The sequence below is a fragment of the Polypterus senegalus genome, chromosome 18 (genome assembly GCF_016835505.1).
Source record: "Polypterus senegalus isolate Bchr_013 chromosome 18, ASM1683550v1, whole genome shotgun sequence".
In the NCBI taxonomy this organism is placed as follows: domain Eukaryota; kingdom Metazoa; phylum Chordata; class Cladistia; order Polypteriformes; family Polypteridae; genus Polypterus; species Polypterus senegalus.
Genome location: NC_053171.1, coordinates 33,587,659 through 33,611,962, shown reverse-complemented (window position 1 = coordinate 33,611,962; position 24,304 = coordinate 33,587,659). Strand labels below are relative to the sequence as shown.

The window sequence follows — 24,304 nt, the reverse complement described above, 5'->3', positions numbered from 1 at the left end:
CAGCATAAAATCAAGTGCAGGCTGCATTTTTTTTAATTTATAAAAAAATTGGTTCACTTTAGGAAACAATACCGTGTGGCAAATTAATATATATCTTAATTGTGAAGAAATTATTTCAACTTGAAAAATGCAGTACTTATCCTTTAAAGGCAGTCAATCCATCACATACTTTTTAAAGAAATGACAAATATAAGCCTCTTTCAGTTCAGTCACAACAGAGCCATGAATTGGCAGCGGCCATTTCATCAATTAAAAAGGAGAAAAACTGAATGTGAATTCACAAAACAATCCAAATCAGTTTCCTGAATTTCTGCATGGATTTGAGAGCAAGACTGTTCAGCCTTCAATTTGACAAAGTTTGGTTAAGTTTCTTCTGAAGTGCATTTTACACACAGCATCGAAGGCTGCACACATCTGTGACTTCTACACTATTGTGCAGCTCTATTGTGCCAAATTCCACAGCTGCATATTCCGGTCAACAGCAACTGCAAAAGAAAGGAGACATCATATGTGTTAGGCCTTAATATAATGTAAATAATGAAAACATATATCCATTACTAAGTAACAAATAAGGTACAGTTTTAAAATAGTGATTTTAAAAAGATGTTGAATATCCTTGCAAGAAGCAAGAGTATTTGTAGGAAATTAAAATTCCAAGTTTGCAGTAATTACTGATTTGGTATGGTATACTTGCAGAATTCCGAGCCTTGTTTACATCCCTAGCATGTAAGGATTGGTCAGATACATTTTGAAATATTTCACATTGGCATGGTATAATTTTAAGGTTTTTGAAATTTTAAGATTTTAAGATACTGAAATACTTGATTACCATCATCACTGGTTTAACAGCCACGTTCAGGATTTACAGAAAATGGAGTTTGGCCAGATCTTCCAAATCTTTCTCTTACAATTTGTGTTGTCATGAGTTTCCTTGGTTGAGGTCCATTCTTCTCATGTAATCTGACACCACTTTAAACCCCTTTTTGTCACTTCAGCTGACACCAGTTTAACCCTGCTTTAGTTATCTTCAGATTTTTCAGCGCTTTCATTTTCTGCTCTTTTAAAAATTCACAGCTCTGTCCTTTCTCACAACAAACATTATTAAATCAGTCATTGTCCTCTTTCAGTAACTTCTCCATATATTTCTGCCTGGTATCCTTAATCTCATTTATGTCAGTCACAATGTTCCCTTAACCATTTTTTAAGAAATTAATTTACTAAATCCTGTCTTTCTTTTTCCGTCTACTTTGCAATCCTGAACTCATTCTTCTTTCCTTCCTAATGCTGTAGTTAATTTGCAAACTGCCACCCCCCTTCCCCCAACTTCTCTCAATTTTGCAACTGCTTTTCGAGCATTTCACACTGCTTCTCTATATTTGGCATTTTTCCACATTCATTTTCTGCCATACCTTACCTTGTGCTCAATTACCATCTCCACCTGAGTTTTCCAGTACCATGTTTCCTTGTGTTTTGGTGGACCCTTGGTTTAACCACAGACTCTTTTGATTGTTTTTGACTAGATATTTCTCGTCATTCCCCACTTATCTGATGCCTCTGAAACCTTATTCATCATTGTTAACATAATTTCAACAAATTTTTTCTCCTTTAGAGTTTTTACTTTTAGCCTCAGCACGTACTTCTTAATACTTTTTTTCAGGCATCTGACATAAAGATCTCCTATAACTAAGTGATGCTGTGATGCACCATTCTCCAGGGTTTACCTTCACATTTTTCATCATGTTGGGGAAATTATTTCAGAACTAATTGAAGATATTTTTAAATGCTTTTCATAATTCTCAAAATGGTATGGATGTCATTTTAAGGTATCTTGAAATAGATTTGAGATATGCAAAAATTCACTTAAGGTTTTCATAATCAGACATTAGTTAGATGAATGTAGTTCATTTTAAGATGTTTTAAAATGTTTATAAAAATGTCATAAAATACATTTTAATTTTCATTTGGCTCTCCGGCCATTTACTTAAAACTCAACAAGTGCCCTCTAGGTCAGCACTGTTTTAGTAATGAATAAAATACATTAATTACTCAGATATTTAGGATAGTCTTCTTTGTCATGTCTCTTACTTTTATTTTTAATTTGAATTTTATGGTTGTTTTCTTAAAGCAGTAGGTGTAAAGTTGAAAGGGCACTGAATTCAATCAAAAAATAATCACAAGTAATTCTGTTGTTCTTAGTGACTGATATAAATTTTAAATTGCATATACTAACTTCGTCTTAACAGCTTTACGCAAATATTACAATAACTCATTTACACAATTTAAGCATGGGATGAGTAGGTATTCTGAACACAGGCATACAGTTCGGCTGTTTTGGGACTTTAAACTGCACTCCTTTGGTTGACCGCTAGAGGATACTGTTTCACTCAAAGTCTTGTATAACCACTAGGCTGATTATTTACACGCTTCTCCTTGAAAATCTTCTTTGCCTTTCAGTTTGAGAACCTCTCAGTTGTGCTGCATGCAGACTGTTGATGGTGCAGTTAAACTTATTATGCCATAGCCCATAGTGTTGCCAGCTGACAGCTGCAATCAGTAACTTGTTTCTAAAGCAGTGAGACAGCTGTAGTTATGTCATCTGGCAGCTTGAGCCAGTAACAGTGTAATGGAATTAGGGAGTAATTCAATGATATGGCAACTGCCAAACACAACCTATAGAAGAGGAACTCCTGGAATAATGCTCTTGTCCTGATTACCAAAACTGTTTCTCACTAGAGGAAAAATCTGTCTCTACTATTTTGTACACCATTAAAGGATAAGTTTAGTATTTTCTCAGTCAAAATGATTTCTTGACAATCATGGTATGTATTAGTTTGCCACGTGAATTTGCTTTCTAAAGTGAAGCATATTTTATTAATTTTAAAAAATAACTAGCCTGGTAGTGTAGACATATTATAAAGAAAAGCCTTAAAACTTTGAAGTAGCAAAGAGTTTGGTTTAAGAAAACATGCCTTCATTGTTTTTTAGACATCCTTGTGGCAACAAACCTAAACTGAAAATAATGAATTTTATCAGAAATTCTTGGTTCCATTTTCTCAGGGTAAGAATACAGCCATCATGAGTAGAATTTTGACAATGCAGCACTGAAACCCATGCGACAAATACATTCTGTGTTATTATTTTACATAATCTGTGGAGCGAGATTCACACTGAGTGGCAGTGTAGTGGAAAGAGCACATATGAGATTCACTGTTCTGTTTACACATAACAATAAATCTGAACTGATTACATTGCATTGTGCTTTAAATAAATGTGTTTGATTTTTGAAAGAGTAAAGCCATCTGCATGTAGAAGATTCTGTGGTGTGTCATACACATTCATGATAAAAAAAAAATCAGAAACCAGTGATCAAATTTTTTAATGCATGATGTGTCACTCTTGCTGTGAAAATGGTAATAAAAGAACTTGGGACAATGTTTTTGAGTGAGTAAACTTACTGATATTCACTGATACCAATCAATTTGTAGATACATGGGGAGAACACGCAAAACTCATGCTGACCCTGGCACTGTGAGGCAGAAATGGCAGCCCTATGCTACCACTCTGCCTTTGCTAAAACATATGTATCGAACATCAACCTGATTAAAATGAGGTAAATTGGTGCTTTAAAGTAGCCCAAGAGTGTGTGTGTGTTTTTTTGCCTAGCGATTGACTGGCACCCTATCCAGGCACTGTTATCACCTTGCACCCTATGATTGCTGGATAGGCTCCAAACTGCTCCATGACATCACCATGGATAAGTGGATTAGGATGATGGATCGGTAGATGCATATAAAGTCTGTTCAGTTCTTTTCACTCAAGTGCATGCTACGTGTGTGCACTCACTCACTGAAGCACATGTGTGCTGTATCAATCTAGTGGCAGCAGTCAGCCTTTGCATAGTAACTAAATATGCTTCTATATAGTGAAAGAATATAAGCGATTGTAGGGTGCCCTTATCAGTTATTTTTGCCTATTTGTCTGCAGAACAAAGACAGCAATTCACAACTTGGCATCAACATTCAATGTCAGTTACAGTGCTTGATGATGATTTTCCGAGATGAATCCACAGCCTTGGGTAGTTAGCAAAGTGGTTTGCTGTTTGTTTTTCTGCCCTCTTAAAACAACATAGATATGCTATTTTGCAATAAGTTTGTCCAGCCCTTTGGAACATCCACTGTTATTTCTAATGCATGTTAAGGTTACTGAGATATAGTGACCTGGATCATCCCCATCATCATTTTTTATACAATGGCTGGTAGCTTCCAGTCCTTAGTAATATCCCTTGTGTGTAATAAGTACAGTATCAATGGTTTATATATAGATTTCAGAATGTTTAATCTATGCAGTACTTTTCCCTTGACAGTTGAGGTCTTTTTCTTACTACATTACATTTTGCGAAGAACTTGTCCAGCGTTATATGTAGAACGCTTTTAAACCTTCCCTGCTGCTCCTCAACTGACTCCACACCTAAAACATTGTCCTTGTTTATCTTTTTTAGACTTTGCGTCATTTGATCAAATTTTTCCCTACTAAAGTCAACATTGACAGTTTTAATTTTTTCATATGCGTCTAAAACATTGCCAATTGTAATATATTATGATCACCAGATCCTAATGGTTCAGTCACATCTACCCTCTGAATTCTATCCTGGTTATTACAAAATGGCAAATCTAGACAGGCTGTCTCTCTTGTAAGTGCTATAATAAATGTCATTGATTACAACTAAAAATTCCACTTTTTTTGCTCCGCTATTTGTAAGGCTAGCCCAGTTAATATTTGGGTAATTACAGTCTCACATGACTATATCCTCCTATAAACTTGCTTTTTAATATTAATTAAAAGATGCATATTAATCCGTGTAGTCTGTACTGACAGGGTCTATAGCTCACTTCCAATACCAGGCCTTTATCCATGCTACTTGCTTGAGAAATGAAAACATACTCACTAGGATATGGTTCATCATACACTTATAAAGAGTTGCATTCAAATATAGGGTTTTACATACATGTCACTGTGCACCCCTTTTTCTAAAAAAATGTGTTACCATCTATGTTATGCTCATCCTTATCTCTTTTATTTCAACAGGTTTCTGTTATTGCTATGATATTATAATAGTGTGTAGCAACATATAATTTGTACTCGCTTGTTTTATCACATGATACTCAGCAGTTTTTAATTTTTGACTTATTTTAACTTTTTAATTGTAGGCTAGAAATTTCCAAGTTATCTTTTATCTCTCAATTATTTTAAAAAAAGTTTTCCATTGTGTCTGTGTTATTCAGCATTGACCGCTCCCCTCCACACAGCTTGCCAAATTATTACTCCTACTGTGGACATACTCTCTCTGTACTACCCTGTGACACTCTCAGTGCTAACTCGCCTTTCAATGCAGTCGATTATAAAGGCAAAATAGAAAGGAAATTATTTATTCAGGAAAGTCAAATTTTAGATTGTGATAGAAAAAGGGCAGCAAGACCTGACAATTATCGTCAGAAAAAAAAAAGAAAATGAACAAAAAAGAGCTACATATAATAAAAATCAATAACAAAGAGAATTATCCAATAAAGGACAAGAGAAAAATATGCAAGTAGATATACAAAAAAGCAATGTTTATAGAATGTAAGTTAAAGAATAAAGTTATTCACAATATTGTTTTCAACAACACATTAATGTAATTTAGTTTTTTATTACGTTTTACTTTTTTACTTCTACTCTTTTACTACGTTTTATCATTCATTGATATTTAAAATTCACAGTTGTAGTGAAATACTAAAGTAACTGATTTTCTATATATAGTAAAATACTCTTCTGTATATCATCCATCCATTATCCAACCCGCTATATCCTAACTATAGGGTCATGGGGGTCTGCTGGAGCCAATCCCAGCCAACACAGGGCGCAAGGCAAGAAACAAACCCTGGGCAGGGCACCAGCCCACCACAGCTTCTGTATACCATCTCTTTAAACACAATCACTTTAACAGAGAAGTACCTGACAACCTTCAAGTGGCTCTGCTACAAGATAGAGGGTGACCAGTGCCCGCCCCCGGGGTTGGCAAGTGAAGCGAGGAGGGGGAGGAGCCCCCTAGTAATTCCATCCATCCATCCATTTTCCAACCCGCTGAATCCAAATACAGGCTCAGGGGGGTCTGCTGGAGCCAATCCCAGCCAACATAGGGCGCAAGGCAGGGAAGCACCCTAGTAATTCTAATTATATTTGTTTGCACCCAACTTGTTAAATGTGGATAGCAAAACTTGTACCCTGATGTTACATATGTCAGTTTTTTCAACACAGAAAATGATAACTTGATCCACCCCGGCCAGGAGGTTATTCATCCTTCCAGGGATGTCTCCCACCTGTGTGCTGGGAATTAGCACACCATAAGAGACTCTGTCCCTGGAGAAGAGTTTTAGTCACCTTCATGACAGAGTCCCCCACTATCACTACTTCTCTCTTTGTGGGGACTGTTCTTAAGGTGACCAGTTACCCTGTGTTATCTGGGTCACCAGCCAGCTTAGCAAGGTCCTGAAAACAGTTGGACATCTCCAGCTCTGAGACTCCTGAACAATGTGAATCACTTGCCCTGTGAATACGTCTAACTATAACCTACTTATTTCTGCCTTTCAGGTCTGGAGTCTCATCCCGCACCACTTTAAGGTGGCACAGTATCTCCCCAAAGGAAACAGGGGCAAGATCTGCCAATTCTTTACTATAGTTCAGACTAGCTACCTCCTCCTCCAATGTATCTATCTGTCAGTATACATCTTTGATAAATTCCCATTTCTTTAAATGTGCTTTTAATGCTCGTCTTTTGTGTCTAATATACCTGATTTAAATAGTACTAGCCAACCCGCGGCGTACCATATGCCGCATAATCAGGCTGTTTTTTTAATGATTTTTAAGCACAGGGAGAAAATTAACATTTGAAAAATCGGTAATGTAATAAATCAGCAAGAAAAGCAATATTGTAATAATGCACGGAACGAACCAACACACAATCGTCCATGACTGAAAACTGGCAGACCGCAATCGCGCCTTCTATTGCCAGACGGAGGGATGGGGGTGCACGGCGCGGAGTGTGGAACGGGAGGAGAGAAGAAGGACGTCCATTCAGCTCCCTCCGTCATGCTAGTCTGCTGAATTCTCGTTCAGTATGTACTGCCCACTCATGTGCCCACCTCCAACTCATCACTTGAGTCGTTGGCTGCTTTTCTAAATATAATCCACCAAGACACCCAACCACGGTAGTAGCGATTTGGGAGGGGGGTGTGCACAAAGGGTAGGGACTCAACCAGTGGGAGCGTATGAGTTGCACTTAGTGGGAATTCCATGGTTTGCAGCCTGAATGGGGTTCTACGGCTTACCCACGCCTCTCTGCGCCGGGTAGACACACGCTCAATCTCATGCATAATTATTTATGCACTTCTGAAAAGACACAGTTGTCTAAAACGGGTTGGTGTAAGAATACAACAGTAAGTGAATGAAAAGATGCAACTCTGGAGAGAGCAAAATACAACACAATAGTGAACCCGCGGCATAACAAACGCTGCATAAGTATTTATTGATGGTTGAACACTTCTGGAAAGACACAGTTGTCTAAAAAGGGAGGGTTTGAGGATACAACAGAAAGTGAATGAAAAGATGGAACTCTAGAGAGAGCAACATATAATTGTCTGTGAGTGAAGAAGACGCATGTTTGTCGCGGATGCGAATTGCTGTATGTAGCGTGTAAAACAGTTTGCTATGGTGCACGCGGTCGTGCATCGTAACCGAAAACTCGGTTTTTAAAGACTGCTTACTTGTGTTTTAACCTCAGTTGTAAAGGATTGTTTTAAGGATCCCATGGGATACCCCTCGCAAACTGTTTTACACGCTGCATATGGTGACTCACCTCCGCGAGAAACATGCCTCTATGAACAGTCAAGGTGGCTCGGAGGTACATGAGGCCTCTACGACAGACAAATATAAATGACGGCGTTCTTTCTGTGTCGTCGCACCCGAGTTGGTGGGCGTGGCTCTGCGAGTTGTCGTCGTATCCAATGGTCTTGGAGTTGGTGGGCATGGCTCCTCCCTGCGTGCGCCATAGGTGTCTTACTTGTCGGCGGCTTAGTGAATCCACGCCCCTTCCGGCGTGCTTTCCATGGGTGTCTTGCCTTTCCATGGGTGTCTTGCCTTAGTGAATTATATATATAGATACTTTCTTCCGTACAGAGACGCAGTCTTGAGGAACCAACTTTGTGACGCTGCCACCAAATACTCACAGAAAAATCCACAAGTTAATACACACGCTGTCTCTACAGTTTTTCCACACTCTGAATCCTCCAGGCACTACTTACAAAAGGTTACATTGACAATCGTGTTAAGTTATTTTTAAAATGTTTCCTTTTCTTAGCACAAGCACAGCTGAGAAGCTTCGATGCATGTGCTCCATAACGCGTTAAAAAATAATGCATTTAATCACACTTTGCATTCCAAGCAAAGGGGAACTTCTGTCAATGCATGATTTCCTGGTACAGGTACACCGATTACATTGATGCACACATCAGAGCTACAAAAATGTAACAGTCTGAAGAACGCGCGTTGCTACGACTGATTGGAGGAAATTTTCATTTCAAAAGACTACCCACGGAAGCCTTGATAAAAGCGTGGTTTTGTGCACATATATATATATGTATATATATGTGGATGTATATGTATATATACTGTATGTATGTGTGTAAATGTATACATGTATATGTTTATGTGTGTGTGTATATATATATGTATATATATATATATGACAGCAACACTCATGACAATGACAATGTCAATCATGTTACATTATTATTAAAATGTTTCCTTTTCTTTTTCATTACTTCTTTAACACACTACTTCTCCGCTATATATATATATATATGAATGACCTCCAAAGAGCGCTGAGACTTTTGATCACGTGAACGTGTCTGCAAAAAGTGGCGTCTCCTGCCCTGCAAAAGTCGAGCAGCCGGCGTGCGCGCATAGCTGTGCCGGCCTTTGAGACGCTGACTGCGCTTTTGCCTTAAGCGAAAGTGAGCACTTTTAATATTTTTCCTCCTTCCCCTGAGCTATAGCCCAGACAAGTGCAAACACGGGATCCCTTTTCTACACCGCGGCAAACTAATATTAAGGCGCTTCGCACTTTCTTTTGCACGTATAAGATTATGAGGTCGTGACCTCAGATTATGAAGACACGCACAGGAGTGGAGGACCAACAGTGCCATCACAGCCGATTAATGGCAGGGACGTCTCACTAGTCTACACAAGACCCACCGTGAATGTCCCCAAAAGACGCTCATATCGTCAGCGAAGACATCTCTCTACACTATATAAAATAAAAAGGCAACTTTCCTTTCTTTACACCTTTTATCCCAAACCAAAGCCTTTCTCTCTTAGCACTGCAGAGGACACAAAACTAATTTTCTTTAATTGCTGGTAATGCCAGTAAGTCACATTACCAGAGGCAGAAATTTGGACGTTCACATAGCAAATGTAATTTCTATACCACAGCCGTCGTGTAGCGCCTTTCAAAAGGGATCTACTACCGAGAGATAATCCATATACATTTTAGCTGCTGTTAGTACTACTTACCTGTTGTGTTACACCGTCTTTAAAATGTAGCTTACCCGCAACCACTCCAGTAGTGCTCAATATAGCTTTACTTCTTAAAACGTTAATGTTTTACTGTTTAATAACTTATAGACTACATTTTATTATTTTTCCCTTCCACTCAGTGACCAAAGCTATACACACACATATAGACACATACATATATATACACATATATATACCTGTGTGTATGTTTGTATGTATGTGTGTATATATATATATATATATATATATATATATACACACACACATACATACATACACACACACACATATATAATTTGTGCATGAAAACATGAAATTTAAATATTTTCTCGACCATCACTGCAATCTAGCTGGGGTAATTTGTGTGTGTATGTATATATGTATGTGTGTGTATATATGATGTAGAAAGGTATGTATATATATATATATATACGTGTATATGTAGATCTGTATATACAGTAGATATGTATATAGATATGAAGATATGTATGTGTATATATGTATATATGTATGTATGTATATATATATATATATATATATGTAGACTCAATCCGATTATGACAGCAGCAATTCAAGCTGTGAGAAAACAGTAAAAAGGAGGCGTGTCAGATGTTGTGGTACATTTTCTGATGCAGCTAGACGAAAACAACTTTGTGACGCTGCCGCCAAATACACAAAACAATTACTTTGACAATCATGTTACGTTATTTTTAAAATGTTTCCTTTTCTTTTTCATAACTTCTTTAACACACGACTTCTCTGCTGCAAAGCGCGGGTATTTTGCTAGTCATACAATACTGTGTGCATAGGCCAAGTCAATTTAATTGAAATTCAGTTGATTTGTCTAGCTAAATATGTATAGAGTGTGAGTTCATAGTAAAGAGAAACAGGAAGACTTACAGAAGTCAAAAAGTTGTTGAAAGAGTGTATCTTCAGTTAATTAAGTGGAAACTGATACTGTTTTAAAAATGAAAACAAGTAAGCCAGTCAGAGGAAGAGAGAACCACACAGCATAAAACACAAAAGCAAATGTTGATGCACCTAATTTCTGAAGGGGAGTTTAGTTTGCAGAACTGGATGACAGTTGACATCATCCCTTATAGGCCAATAAATTGAGGTGAATTTTGTAGGCATCCTGTCACTTTTCTCCGTCTGACTACACAGTGGATTATGCCAAAGGCCAATTTCCAAAAGTAATAACTTAGAGTATAGTCTCCTTAATTGGAATTGAAATGAAAATATTTAAGTTAGTGAGGTTCCTTGATGGAAATATTTCCTTTATAGTACATACCCTGTTTTAATCATCAGTGTGTTCCCAGTAGTAGTAGCATAACAAGTATAAAATTCCACTTGCCTAGTTTTTTGCCATACCATTGCAGCAGCATCAGTTAACCATTCTTGACAGCAGTAGTTCAGTACATGAATTTTCTTTCTTTGCTATCTCAGCTTCCTGCTTACCACTATTGATCTTACCCTTTGAAGTGATTAGAAAGGTATATGCATGCCGCAGTCACAGCAGCAACAATCAAGCAAAATGCATTTGCTGACAGTGGTTCTTGAAGGAAATGTGCCTAGGTTGGTGGCTTTGCAGTTCCTACTGGCTTTGACAGTAATCAGACTGCTTATCTCAACACATACTGTAACTTGCTTGCATTTAGACCAAGACAGATGTTGAGTGCCAGTGCAGATCTCTAACACTGGTCATCACTTCAACAGCTCTCAGCTCAGAGTAGAGCAATGAAGTTTGTACCTGTTTCAAAATAAATATTTATTTGTGATATTGATTTAAGGTAATGTCTACTTGTTCCTATCCAAAGTCAGATGAAAGCATCCTGAGAATTTCCTATCTTCTCTTCTCTGCTGTTCCAAAAAAGTGTTTTTTTTTTTTGCAATTATGCTTTATGAAGCTGCTCAATTATTTAGCTTTGCATTTCCTGTTAGATCTTTGAAAGCCTTTTGAAAAGACAAACAGGTTGCAAGAAAATTGAATTCTCTGTCTGATGTTTCTTTACTGCTTTGTCCCTGGTCCATTAGAGACAAACTTTCGCAGGAAAACTATTACATTGCCATTAAGAAAATCTTAATTCTCAAACAATTGGAGTGAAATTCATAAAGTGGTTATTGTATAAAGATAAGGTCTTTACAACTGTAAGAATAGTAACAGTATTGAAAATGCCTACCTTATATGCCCCTTCACATACAGTTAGGTCCATAAATATTTTGAGAGAGACAACTTTTTTCTAATTTTGGTTCTGTACATTACCACAATAAATTTTAAATGAAACAACTCAGATGCAGTTGAAGTGCAGACTTTCAGCTTTAATTCAGCGGGCAGGGTGCCTACCATGGCCACCGCCTCAAATATATTTCATGAAAACAACACTTCTTTCAATGTTATACAAATTCCTGCATCAGGTAACTGTTTGTTTCTATCAGTCGGATATTTCTGAAAACATGTCATCGATGAAACTGTTGCTCTCGAACTTCGCTACATGGCTGTAACCTTTGTGTGCCAACATTGGCATAACTTCGGCGACATGCTGACCCCATCAGATTCAAATTTGCCTTTCACTTTTACACGCAGACAATTTCCTGTTAGAATGGCGTTTGCAATGACAATTAATAAGGCACAGGGCCAAACTTTCAAAAAGATATGCCTGTATCTGCCAAAACCTGTTTTCAGTCTCAAACCCTCCCCATTTGGACAAGTGTGTCTTTCAGGAAGTGTTCACACATCAATAAATAATTATGCTACGCCGCGGGTTAGCTAATTGTATTTAATATGTTTGGTTTTTTATGATTTGACTGTGTTTTGTTCTTTAAATAACAAATATACGTCTTGGACCACCTTTAAAATTTTATAAGACGTGAAATTATGTGGTAGGTTGGACTTAGTGAACATCAGTGTGGCATAATGACTAAGGCCAGCAATTTATTGCCTTCACAAATTAGATAAACCAATTTAAAAATTGGGAGACCCATTCTTGACCTTTTTGGCATTAATACAATTAATAGAAAGTCTATGCAGTTGATTTGATTGGGTTTTTTGTTTTTATAAAACTGCCCCATGGGGACCACATGTTAACAGGACCTGCAGTAATATCCTCTGGTTGTTAGAATTAAGCAAAAGATTTGGGGTCAAAGAGGTTAAGCAGTACCTTTTTAAAAGTCAATTTGGCAATAACTAATATATGGTGAGTGTTCAAAAACTCTCAACAAGATACTGGGCTTGCAGTATGCCTGAAGCTTTAATATACTTAAGAGAAATGTCTTGGGGTTCTATATAAGGTGGATTAATAAACAAAATGTAGTGTAGTTGTTTATGATCCCATGAAACTTTACTTTTTCTTATCCATAGTGTCTGTAAGTTTTCATTCCAACTGAGCGGTTGTTCAACACTTGCTGTACTAGAAAGTTGCATGTAATTTAAATAGAAGCATTGTTGTTTAAAAGTTCAAATTTAAGTTGAAGTTTATTGTCATGTGTAAATAGTACAATGTAATTTTTACTTGCATGTTGTCCTCAAAAACAGTAAAAACAATACAATACCAATACATAACAAAGCATATAGCATGCTATATATTGTAAAGCCTAGGGGAAGCCACTGAGCCCCAAAACCCCAGACACACCACACTAAACAGTCCCAGGAGTAAAATAAATGTTTTCATTTTCACAATATACAGCTTTTCAATTAACAATCCTCCTTTTCCTCCTCCAGGTGAGTGTTGCCTTCTGCCTCCCGACTCTGACTCACTAGAGGAGGCTGGATGACTTGCTTTTATGTCAGACCCGGGAGTACTTTTGGTACTGGGACAAAGCCCGACTAAAGCACATCCGGGTCAGTCGGAAGACTCCTGAATAAGGGAGTTCCTCTTCCTATAGCACCCCCAGGCGGCACCCAAGGTTCCCGAAAGGTTGTCACTCAGAACCAGGACTCCCTATGACTTACTATGACTATGACTGGGTCCATGCCAGTGAAGCACTGCCATCTACTGTACTGGGGGAAGAACTGTCCTGAATGTACCAACTCTGCAACATTATCCACTAGTTTATCCCTTTGTATGGGATGCTACTTCAGTCCCATCCTGTCCGGTTTATGCTTCCTTCCATACTGTCCTTCCATTATGGTGTTTCAGCCTGGTTATATCTCCTTCCATACTGTCCTTCCATTACGGCATCCTGGCCGGGAAAGGATTCAACACAGCATGCACTGAACCCCTCCCTCAGCTGAGCCCCGTGGGGAGCTGCGGCCAGTCCTGTGAGGGGTAAAGGTAAAACCACATCAGTCCGTGGACACCAGGTTTCATACAACTGTCCTCTGTAAGGAAGTAGTTAGACATTGCATTAATCTTTGGATGGCCAGCACAGTTTTGGACATGTAAATGATGGAGTCTGGACCATCGCCATGGGCATTGTATTAAGTAGTGACTTGGATTTAAACACTTGTACCATTGTACAATCTGCGACTTATATTTTGTAATTTTCCTCTTAAAACAAAAGGGAAAGTCCAGACCGTCCTCTTTCCTCTGGGGGTCAGTTTCTTTCTTATTAAACACACGCTGTCTTGGTTTGCCCAGAATTAATAGGGTTGGAGAAGCAGGTGACTTTCGGACACATAACTGTTTTTGTACACAACTCTTGGGTGAGCCAGCTGCCTTAGCCTGGTTCCCCCTTTTTTCTGGGGTGATTTGATGCTCTGGGGATCTCCATGACATAGTGAAATCCCCTCTTTTGCCAGAACCACCCTTTATAAATGGAACCACCTTTCACAAAGTCTGTAGGACTCAGAGTTGCCTGGATGCTTGCATTCATATACAGGTCCTTTCTTCTCTGATTTCTCTTCTTTTTAGCTGATGTAGCTCCTCCTGTCCAGATTTCAAACTCATGGACCTGTGACAAGGACATTGGACCATTAATTTCAACAAATTGTTTAAATATGGGAACTGTGGCTACTTGGATCACCTACACATATGTCCAGGACCCCTTCACTCAACATTCCCTTTTCTTTACCCATCCCGACCTCTGTAGTTTGAGTATTGACATCAACTACTGGACGAGCAGACATGGACACACTTTCTATTTTAATTTAATATAACTGTCGAAACATGTCCTACTACATTCCCTTCACATTCTTCCAGGAATGTCGTTTCACACTGTGTTCCTTTATGATTTACTACACGGAGATTGCTTACCTGTGTAGCCAAAACCACATAAGAGAAATTACTTGTACCCAGCAATGGTACCCACCTCCATAACGGATACTGCACTGCAGTCATTGTCAAGGTCATGTTGTGCATACAGGTCAGGACAGCTTTTCCATACACAGTTTGATCACCACTTGTCGGCTCAACTCACAGTCCGGTCATCTTCACCCCCCACCAGATAGGTCCATAACGCAGAGCGTTTCATGTTTTTCTTGGCAGATTTCTTCCCATTATTTCAGGGTATGGCTACTTTTTAAAGCAGTTGTGTCAATGGGAGCTGCCTTTTTACAACAAATTTATTTACCCAGGTCCCTGCTAAACAGACACTTAGGAAGTCCTGCCGACTATGTCAGTTGCAAAGGCTAGGTGGCATCACTGAGCCCCAAAACCACAGACACACCACACTAAACAGTCCTTGGTATAAAATAAAGTTTTTACTTTCACAAAATTCCTCTTTTCCAAACCAATCCACAGCATTTCAATGAAGAGTGCTCATTTTCCTCCTCCATGTGAGCTGGATGGTTCGCTTTTATGTCAGACCCAGGAGTAGTTCCGGTACCAGGGCATAGCTGATACACTTCCGGGTCAAACTGAAGCCTCCTGAAGCAAGGAGTCCCTCACACTGCAGCACCCTCTGGTGGCACCCAGAATTTTGACTCCCATACATCCCTGCAGGTGTTCCTTACTGGGCCCACGCCAGCGGAGCACTGCCATCTACTGTACTGGGGAGGAACTGCTCTGAATGCACCAACTCCCCCATATTATCCATTAAATTTTCCCTTTGTTATTGGATGTTGCTTCAGTCCCATCCTCACTGGGGTATGCCTCCTTCCATACTGTCCTTCCATTACGGTGTCTTGGCAGGGAAAGGATCGAACACAGTATTCACAATTTGTGTGTGTGTACATATATATATATATATAGGCGGAGTGTTGGCTCTGAGGCTAGGGATCTGCACTGGCAATCGGAAAGGTTGCCGGTTCGAATCCCGTAAATGCCAAAAGGGACTCTGCTCTGTTGGGCCCTTGAGCAAGGCCCTTAACTTGCAATTGCTGAGTGCTTTGAGTAGTGAGAAAAGCGCTACATAAATGCAAAGAATTATTATTATTACATACATAGTATATAGTGACCTGTAGGGACTTTGCAGTACCCAAACCCCAGACACAATCACATTACACAAGTCCCATGTTTATATAAAAGGTTTATTAAAATAAAGAGGGGAAACCTACAGCCACTTCTTGTACAAGATCATGTTAAACATGCTTATCAACTATACATGACTTTTCTCCTTAATGGATGCAATGTGTTTCTGTGGGCAGGAGTAGGACAAAACCATTAGTGTGCTGCTGGGAGTGGGACAAATGAGGCCAAATATATGCAGTGTAATAAGGGAAAGACAAAGAGGAAAAGATTTGTGGATCCACCCCATATATTGTGAAATAACATAGCAAAAATCAATGTTCACTAGAGTAATCACAAAGGACTGAGTCTGAACAGAACTAAACTAGAGAGGAGAGGTGCTTAGCTTTTATAAGCAGTGTGCAGGAAGAGGTGGGTCTCTGTGGGGAGTAGTGAAAGTGAGATCAGTAGGAGCGTGAGGTCTGGACAGGGATGCAGAAGTTACTGTTGGTTTAGCTGGGTTTTCCATCTGATGATCTGTAGAAGAGGGGGAAAAGATATTAGTGCACTTCATCACCCCCTGACTCGACATCTTACCCTCAGTTTAGCCCTTTGACTGTCTCCTATGTGCACGTGTGTGACAGCGAGAATGGTTGAGTGCAAATTGAAGTACTATGGGAGTGGTTGGGTGCAGGTTTAAAAAATCAGTCCCATGCAGACCTCTACTCGTAACCCCTTAAGTGTTCTCTTTGTCTCTGGATACTTGCTTCTTTCATTTATAGCACAGGAGACTCGCAAGTGTCTCATGCAGCTTCAGGTTTAATCTAGTCTTTAGAGACTCTGGAAGAGTGATTTTTTTAATCTTCCAAGTTGTTGCATGGTAAGAAAAGTTACAGTAATTAAGAGTCAAGTAGCTGAAAGATGTTTAAATGTATTGTTATGGTTCACATGATTTTTTTTAAAGCTGTGATTCATTATAACCATTGAATTAGGCTGCGATTGCCACTGATCCAGCAGCAGTTTTCTATTTTAGGCCTTGCAGGTTTACTTGTAATTTGTGACAATTCACTGTTTCTCTTTTAAAGACTCAAACACTTTTAATATTTTTGCTTTGCTTAAAGCATAGGAAGCTTGAGTACCCATAGAGGATTTTTCCTTAAAGATGTTGCCTCAGTTCAAGAAATGGATCCAGATTTCATTGAAGGACTGGTTTGTAATTTTTGTGCTCCGAAGCAATACGTATGAAGCTAACTATAAAAAAAATTGGTTTATCTTGATATTTGCACAGTGTGGTTTTAAATAAAGGAGTAATACAGATTTGCTAGTACTGATCATTTTTCACTTCATTTTGGGTATAGATTGTCATGATGGGTCTTACTCATTGGGCATGGCTGGAACCAAAGAGATGGAAAAACTACCAAAGGGTGAGAAAAAGAGGTTAAAAAAGGCACCTGGGCTGGTAAATGTCTTGAAATACAGAGTGCAGCATTCCCTCTGTTGGTATATACAATATAAACGATATGCAATTGAGTTGATTTTTGTCAGTCCAGACAAATATTTCATATTTCTTCCTTTTGACAGAAACTTAATTATTTTATTTCAGTATGATAGCAAAACAAATGGCAATTACCAACAGCCAATACAGTGTTTCATAATACCATATTTCCACTGTTTATCTTTTATTTTTTGAAAGCAAGTTTTAATGGTGGACATCAATCATTTAAAAGCAAATTAAATCACAGTAACAGATCTTTTCTTTGTAACCAAATTTTTACTGTAGTGGTTCATTGTTATAATATTAGGTCACCAATGGGCTAAGATGGCATAATAATAATAATAATAATAATAATAATAATAATAATAATACATTTTATTTATATAGCACCTTTTCCATGCTCAAGGCACTTAACAGAGTTTAAGAAAGAACGGTAGGGTATACAGTATATAGCATTGTACAAACCAGATAAATAAATAAAGAAGATTAAGACAGTAAATTCAGCGAAAAAGCCTAACAGACAACATAATTGATGGTATAGCACACACACATACAGGTTACATGAGCATCTTGACATAGAGGTAAACTGAAAGAAGGGTAGTAAAGTCAAGCAGAGCTAAACGTCTTCCTGAACAGCTGGGTTTTGAGTTGTTTTTTAAAAGAATTCATGGAGTCAACTGACCTGATTAATTTCGGTAGGTCATTCCAGAGTCTGGGCGCTATACAGCTGAAGGCCCTGTCACTCATGGAGTGTAGATTAGTGTGGGGCACAATAAGATTGCCAGAATCAGAGGACCTTAGTTGGCGGACAGGCACAGGTCACTGATGTAGTTTGGCGCAAGGTCGTTTAAGGCTTTGTAGGTTATTAGTAGGATTTTATATTCGGTTCTGTAAGACACAGTGAGCCAGTGAAGACAGAGCAGGATGGGTGTTATGTGCTCACTGCTGCTGGTTCGAGTAAGGACTCTTGCAGCTGAGTTTTGAATAAGCTGGAGCTGTGATATAAGATTAGAAGGGGCACCTGCCAGTAGTGAGTTACAATAATCGTTGTGGGATGTGATAAAAGCATGGACAAGTTTCTCAACATTAGAAAAGGAGAGGAAGGAGCAAACACAGGATATGTTACGGAGGTGAAAGTAAGAAAGTTTCTTAATGTGATTTATGTGGGCGGAATAAGAAAGGGAGGAATCAAAAATGACACCAAGATTCTTTGCAGTAGAGGCAGGTCTGATTAGATCACCGCCAAGATGGACTGGGAAAGAGCTCATTTTATTAAGTTACACTTTAGTCCCAATTTGCAGGAGTTCAGTTTTGTTGCAATTTAATTTTAAAGAGTTCTGCTCCATCCAGGTTAATGTCACTGAGGCAGGTTGTGAGCTGACAGAACTCTGATGAAGTTCCACTTTTAACATTGAAATAGACTTCAGTATTGTCTGCATAAAAATGATAAGCCAGTCCATAGCTATGAATAATATGGCCAAGGGGAAGCATATAAATACAGAAGAGAAGAGGGCCGAGGACAGAGCCCTGAGAAACTCTTTGTGTGACTGGTGCTGAGCTGGATCTGCTGTTGCCAAGACTAACAAACTCTTGCCTATCAGTCAGATAGGACTTGAACCACTGGAGGGCAGTGCCCAAGATACCCAGCATGTTCTCCATTCTGGACAGTAGAATGTCATGTCTGACAGTGTTAAATGCTGCACTGAGGTCTAATAGAATTAATATGCTGGTTTGTCCAGAGTCTGATGCCATAAGCAAATCACTGGTTACCCATAGCAGAGCAGTTTCACAGCTGTGCTGCGCCCTGAAACCAGACTGAATGGGTTCCATCAAATTATTAGAGGTTAAGTAATTGGTGAGTTGGGAGGCTACAACATGCTCAAGAACTTTTGATAGAAAAGGTAAGAGGGAAATAGGCCGAAAATTGTTAAGATTGTCAGCATCAAGACCAGACTTTTTTAACATTGGGGTTACAGAGGCGATTTTAAAAGTGAGTGGTACAGAGCCAGAGTCAAGGGATGAGTTTATTATTGTTGTAACAGTCAGGATTTTGGCAAGAAGGCAGGATTTAAGTAATGTGCTGGGAATGGTGTCCAGTAGTCGGCCTCATCTTACAAAGCAGGTTATTAACAAACGCAGATGTGACTGGTGAGAACTTAGAGAAGGAGCTAGATGGAGTGAAATAGCAGGGATGAGTTATACCAAAGAGCTGAACACTTAAAGGAAACCTCCTTATGTTTTAAAGGAGCTGTTTTATGTAATGCTGAATGAAGGGCTGAGTTATAGTGGTCAACTAGACTATCTAGTGTTGATGCAATAGGTGAAGACAGAAAAAGATCAGAAATGGATCCAGAAAGAACAGAGGGACAGATATTTTTAAGGTTTCTGTAAGAAATATGTCATTTACAGGTAAGAGGAGGGAGAGATAATGAGACAGTGAAAAATACTGCTTTATGGTCAGAGAGTCCCAAATCAGTGCTGTAAATGTTGGCAACAGATAGTCCAGAAGTAAAGATCAGATCCAATATATGACCACCAGAGTGGGTGGGAAAATCAACATGTTGTGTCAAGTCAAAACAGTCCAGTAAGGATAGGAATTAATTTCTCAGAAATTTCTAGCACTTCTGTCTCACAACTGAAGAGTTATGGATTCAAGCCCTGGTGCTATATATGTGGGGTTCGGATTGAAAAAAGAGCTATAACAATTGGAAAACTAATGCAGGCTGTGTATCTTAGTACACCGATCTCAGTACACTTTTTTGCAGAGTATGAACTTAAAATAGTGAAGGTATAAACAACATGAAACCTGAGAAAAGCAATGACAATTGCTACTTTAAGAGTACAACACATAGAACAGATGAATATACCCACCCTCATTTGTGAATAAAAATTTGAATATTAGTTTAAGTTATTCTCCTCCTTCACTCCACTGTTTGTAATATATCGCAAACGTACTCAGAAATAAACACTCACAATAAAGTGACTGCTTAAGCCCTTCATTAGGACCAGGCTATAAAATTTATTGCTCCTCTTAGAGTACCATTTTAATCTTTTAAACAAGTTTAGGTGTACCTTCATTAGAAGCATCTTCGGCTCTCAAAAGAATTAGAGTAAGAGTAGTAAATCTTAAAGCCTATATTTGGCTCCTTAAAAAAACATGGAAATTAAACTTATCATTTCCTATATTGTAGAAATACAGTAATGTAATCAACAACCATCTGTCAATTGCAGTGGTAAAACTCCCCTTTGTACATATATCGGTATCCTATCCACAGGCTGTAAATCGACCATCCGTCACTACAATGCCAAACATTTTGATTGTTGTGGAATTTTTTGTCTTAATGTTGGTGTTGATAGCTGAAACTTTCAGCAAAATGTGTTAAATTTAAAGTCACATGACGTAATAGACTTTGCCTATACAGTAGACCCATTTGTAAAAAGGTGTTCACTTATTGGCTTTGTTAATTTTTAATAAAAAAATAACCCAGGAATTTGGAACTTTACGGCCTGAAAGATAAGTGGTATATGTTGTACAAAATAGATGCATCATTCCCAACTGGCCACACCTTTCCCACTCTAAGTATGGTTGCTGATGGCATCAGGTTTGGGACACTATATAAAGGATGCTGGATTTTACATTTTACATATTACTTCATATATTTACAAGTCAGTAGTGAAAATAAAAGACTAACTTTGATGGACTGAATGTTCGCCCCACTTTTTGCAAACTTGTTAAGTTCAGATATCAACTTTTTCTTTTATTATTTGCCAAGCAAAATTAATTTTAGCCGTGTCTTTACTTATTTAAAATAAAGAGTGTGGTCCTTTTCTTTTTAGACCCTTATTACAAGCACACAGAGTTATAACAATGCTTTTTTCATCAAGTAAGAAAGCTAACAGTCAAAGATTGATAAGAATGGTATAGTGTCATAGTAAAACGAAAAGTGCAATAAAGAATGTTTGCCAGAACTGAATTCCATTAGTTTCAAAGGTTTTGCTTAACATTACCAATACAGAAAAAAATCTAGATAGAAATACTGATGGAGTTGAGTAGAATTGAGCAGAAATGATGTAGAATACCACGTTGTATTTAGCCAGCTGACGTGGTCTGAGTATTTGCTCTGCTGACATGAAGAAACTAATACGACTGAGACAGAAAAAGATGATTATGCAGTAGTTGATTTGAATATAGTTTAGACAAGCTATATATCCTTTACTATTTTAAACTATAAGCACTTTGTTGACTTCTGTATTTTTGTCAGATATATTTTTTTAGATAAGATATTCTCAGTTATATAAAATGAGAGCTGTGAGTTTTTTTCCTGCCTTTTCTTCTCTCTCTCTCTGTCTCTCTTTCTCTTCTAAGCTGTTGCTGTTATTTTTTTCATGCCTGAGAGGCTCCTCTACCGTTACAGACAGAGATGTCGGCAGCAGGTGCCCTTACTCTAATGTGCAGCAGCCCTTAGCTTTACTGGCTGGTGGCAGAATTCTGCAACATGTTTTTTGAAACTCTGGGACAGCTGTACTTCTGTATCTGGCAGCATTGTGATCTAGTATGCAGCAACATCATAATGCAGAAGCTGTGTTATTCTGTCATTTCAAGATGTGACGTACCAGGAATAGGGAAAATGAGAGTCAGAAACACTCCCTACAGAAAACCATCTCTGTGCCAGACAAATTAGTCAGCTGCTCCCTGCATGAAGAGGCGTGACCATTATTCTGAAAAGACACTCGGCATGTTTACTAGGCATTTGCTTCATTTTTTGACTTACTATTATAATACCTTCTGATTGTAAACAATGAGATAGCAAGAACGGTAGTGATAGTCCTGGTGCAATTAGTGTTTGATACATTTTGCTAGAGTTCTGCAAGTGTGTAGAATAATACATTGATAATATTTGTAAGCAATTTTCTCAAAATAAACGTTGAGGAACAATCCTGGCATTGTCTTGAAATTAAGGTGCACAACTGCATTGAGAAAAATTAAAATACTTAGTGTTGTTCTTGACCATAGCAAAGGGTACAAACATTAAACTAAAACCCATAATTGTGTACCAAATTTAAAAAATTGACAGACCTTGTTGATTGAAAAGGATAGCATTTTCAGTCTGCTTTTTAAATCATCTGTTATTTTTGTCAGACATGTTGTCTCTTAGCAAGAGATATACTAAGATATTTCATATAAAATTGATGGTTTACTACTAAAGTATTTAAAACTCCAGCATCTTGCCTGTGCCATATGATGTTATATAAAGAAGCCATTTCCATCACTCTAGGACTCCTTTGCATCACAGTACAGCCATTATCTCCAAATGGAGAACATTTAGAACAGTGCTGAATCTTTCTGGGAAAGGCTGGTCTGCCAAAATTACCCCAAAGGCACAGCAACAACTTATTGAAGAAGATTAAGAGGATCCATGAAGAACGTCCAAGGAACTTTATGTCTCTTTAGCCTAACTAAGGCATTGTTCATGACATAATGATAAGTAAAATATTGAGTAAAAATTAGATTTATGGGAGAGAAGGAAGATGGTAACATCAGTGTTCAGTGCTTGAACAAAGAAAATAGTGATTTAAAAACTTTATAGTGTGCTCACATGGATTCTCCTCTAATACCGCATTTTGACTAAAGGTTTGAGGCTATACATTGTAAGATTTTCAAAAACAGGATATCAGGAACGGTGCAAATACAGAGCACTGCACAATATATGCGATGTGCTGTTTTTTAATGCTAGTCATGCTCTTGATGTCCTGCTTGCTCACATTTGCTGTCACTGGTCATGTGTACTTTAAACAGTTAAAGAAATATGGCTCTTCTTAAAGAACTCAACAAAGCAGTATTATTAAGCTATTACAGTATTTTTTTTACTACCATTAATCAGAATCACATATCACTTTGTTGACCAGGTACAGTAATGAGTAATAGGTATTTGTCTTGGTAGTATTGATTCAACATAGAAGGACAACACAAAATACAAAAAGATAAATTGTGCTGCCGCATACAAAATATAAAGAGATAAGACAGAATAAAATATGAAGACGAAGAAAGTCCAAGGTATGCATGTATAGATAGATACTGATTAGAAATCAGACCTGATTAGCCAGAATTACTACACATGGAAAGCTGTTTAGGTGAAGTGTTGTTTAAGCTTTCACTGCACAAAGGTGTTTGCTGGATGGCACTCTTTGAAATGCCCTGGGTGAGTAGGATCAGTAATGATCTTTGCAGCCTGCTTCCTTACCCTGAACTCATGTAGGACTTGAATGAGTGGTACGTTCTAGAATATGGTCTTTTCGCAGGCTCTGATGATGCACTACAGACTGTCCTTAGACTGAGCAGGTGCCACACCAAACTAGAAAGTTAAAGATGAGGTAAGAATAAAATCAATGGTGACTGTGTAGAACTAGGCTAATATTGCTTGTGGAAAATTGACTTTCCTCTGCTGACACAAAAACAATATTCTCTGGTGGGCTTTCTTGATAATACATGTGATTTTGTTGTCCCTCTTACAATTTTGAGACAGGGCAGTGCTCAGAAACATAAATGACTCAGCTATCCCAACAACCAAACCATTTATAGCAAATGATAGGTGAGTAGTTGGCTCTTTCTTGAAATGTATGATCATCTCCTGAGTTTTTTTTAATGTTAAGATCCAAATTGTTTTGGCTGTACCACACTGTTATGTTCCGCCTTGTCTTAAACTCATCATTGTTTGAAATGAGGTCTGTTACTGTGATGTCATCTACAAATTTAAGAAGTTTGACAGATAAATCACCAGAGGTGTAATCATTTGTATAAAGTGAGAAGAGAAGTGAACAGGATGCCAATGCATCGCTAGGCTCTTCTTAAAATCTGCATATCCCAAATGATTTCTGT

The 24,304-nt window shown here is 38.2% G+C and overlaps 1 protein-coding gene across 6 annotated transcripts in view; it reads left to right on the top strand.

Annotated features, from left to right (window-relative positions):
• LOC120519128 (transmembrane protein 151B) overlaps positions 1-24,304 on the top strand; it is a 59,877-nt gene that overhangs the window by 29,474 nt on the left and 6,099 nt on the right. Inside the window, exon 1 of one of the 6 annotated variants that reach the window (XM_039742250.1) lies at positions 17,295-17,356. The exons of the other annotated variants lie outside the window; for them this stretch is intronic. Within the exon in view, the coding sequence (XP_039598184.1) occupies positions 17,297-17,356 (60 nt within the window). The 5' untranslated portion in view covers positions 17,295-17,296. Of the gene's footprint in view, positions 1-17,294; positions 17,357-24,304 lie in introns of those variants that run through there. 6 annotated transcript variants of the gene reach the window in all.